This window comes from Hyposmocoma kahamanoa, unplaced genomic scaffold, assembly GCF_003589595.1.
Source record: "Hyposmocoma kahamanoa isolate Upper Pololo Valley unplaced genomic scaffold, ASM358959v1 88, whole genome shotgun sequence".
Classification (NCBI taxonomy): Eukaryota; Metazoa; Arthropoda; class Insecta; order Lepidoptera; family Cosmopterigidae; genus Hyposmocoma; species Hyposmocoma kahamanoa.
The window spans coordinates 9,653,184-9,654,403 of record NW_020654466.1 but is presented as its reverse complement, the minus strand read 5'-3'; the positions used below and the strand labels follow the sequence as shown (position 1 = coordinate 9,654,403).

Below are 1,220 nucleotides of genomic sequence, written 5' to 3'. Positions count from 1 at the left end.
ACACGAGTGAGGAATGTGTGCGAGGTACGCGAGCGAAAAATGTGTGCGAGAGACGCGAGTGAGGAATGCGTCCATGCGATGTGTGCAAAACGGCGTAGGAAACTAGAGCTATTGGTACGAAAACTAAGTGATATGCCGAGCGACGGCCTGCACGCTCGCTGTCGCCTCCGCTCCCAACCCGCGCACAGCTGAAGAGTTCGTTACTCGTCCTCGTACTGCCCAGCTACACAGTTTTCACTACTCCGCTAGGCATCTTCGGATCGCCTGGCTACCTCGCAAAGCTTTAATGGAAACTATCACTCTGTTTCACAGCGTCGCTACACATCATCGCACCTTTCAGCTGACTAGAGCATTGAGTACTATTCAAGAATAAACGAAATGCTTGAGACTTGAATAAATGCTCTGGCAATGCTTCATTCGCGATTCTTGAGTTACGTTCTGGAATACGACCCGAAATGCTACTGGTTTGTCACAATGACAACATTTTTTTTTCACAGAAACCACATTATGATAAAGATGGAAAAATTATAAGTTCCGTAAAGAAATGCTTTTTTTACTACATGACTCGCACTTTTATTATAGATATTGTTAATTTTATACCATTATACAAATTCGTATACAAATTTATTGCTGTAGACACTGAAGCGTATATGTTCAGTCTCATAGGGTCTAGATGTTTACAGCTTTATATTATTATTGGGTGGTTTAATTATTTTAGTAATAGCCACAACACTTCTTTTGCATATGGCACGGTAAGCTTACCTTTATGTATATTATTACTAGCAACTACATGCATACTTTTTAGATACATATACCTAAATGTATCTAATAAGTATGATACAGTAGCAGTAGAGCTCCTTATGAAAGAGTTAATCCAGAGAAATACTGTCTACGTTACCTATTTCGGCCCCCGACCAGTAATTTGGGCATTGCTGTGTTCCGGTTTCAAAGGTGGCGCTTAAACACTGGCACGTGGGACTTGTCAACTTATGTTGTGACAGGCGCAGTGGCAGTGTCTCTCACATCTTTGCGATTTAAAGCTCTGAGTGGCACTGCAACTGTTATGGACAGGCGTGTCGTTCACCACCAGGTGCACAAATTGTTCATCCCGTCACTTGGTATACATTAATTTACTATCTAGAGATTCTATTTGTATGTATCATTGGAAAAGATGGAAATAATTCTTATTCCCGTTTCAAGTTGCAGTAAACTTTGACAAG

General features: G+C 41.2%; 1 protein-coding gene across 1 annotated transcript in view; it reads left to right on the top strand.

Moving 5' to 3' along the window:
- Window positions 1-348, top strand: part of LOC113235920 — a 6,878-nt gene extending 6,530 nt beyond the window's left edge. The window contains exon 4 of the mRNA XM_026471841.1: window positions 313-348. Coding sequence (XP_026327626.1) covers window positions 313-348 — 36 coding nt within the window. The remainder of the gene's footprint in view (window positions 1-312) is intronic.
- The last annotated feature ends 872 nt before the right edge of the window (window positions 349-1,220 follow it).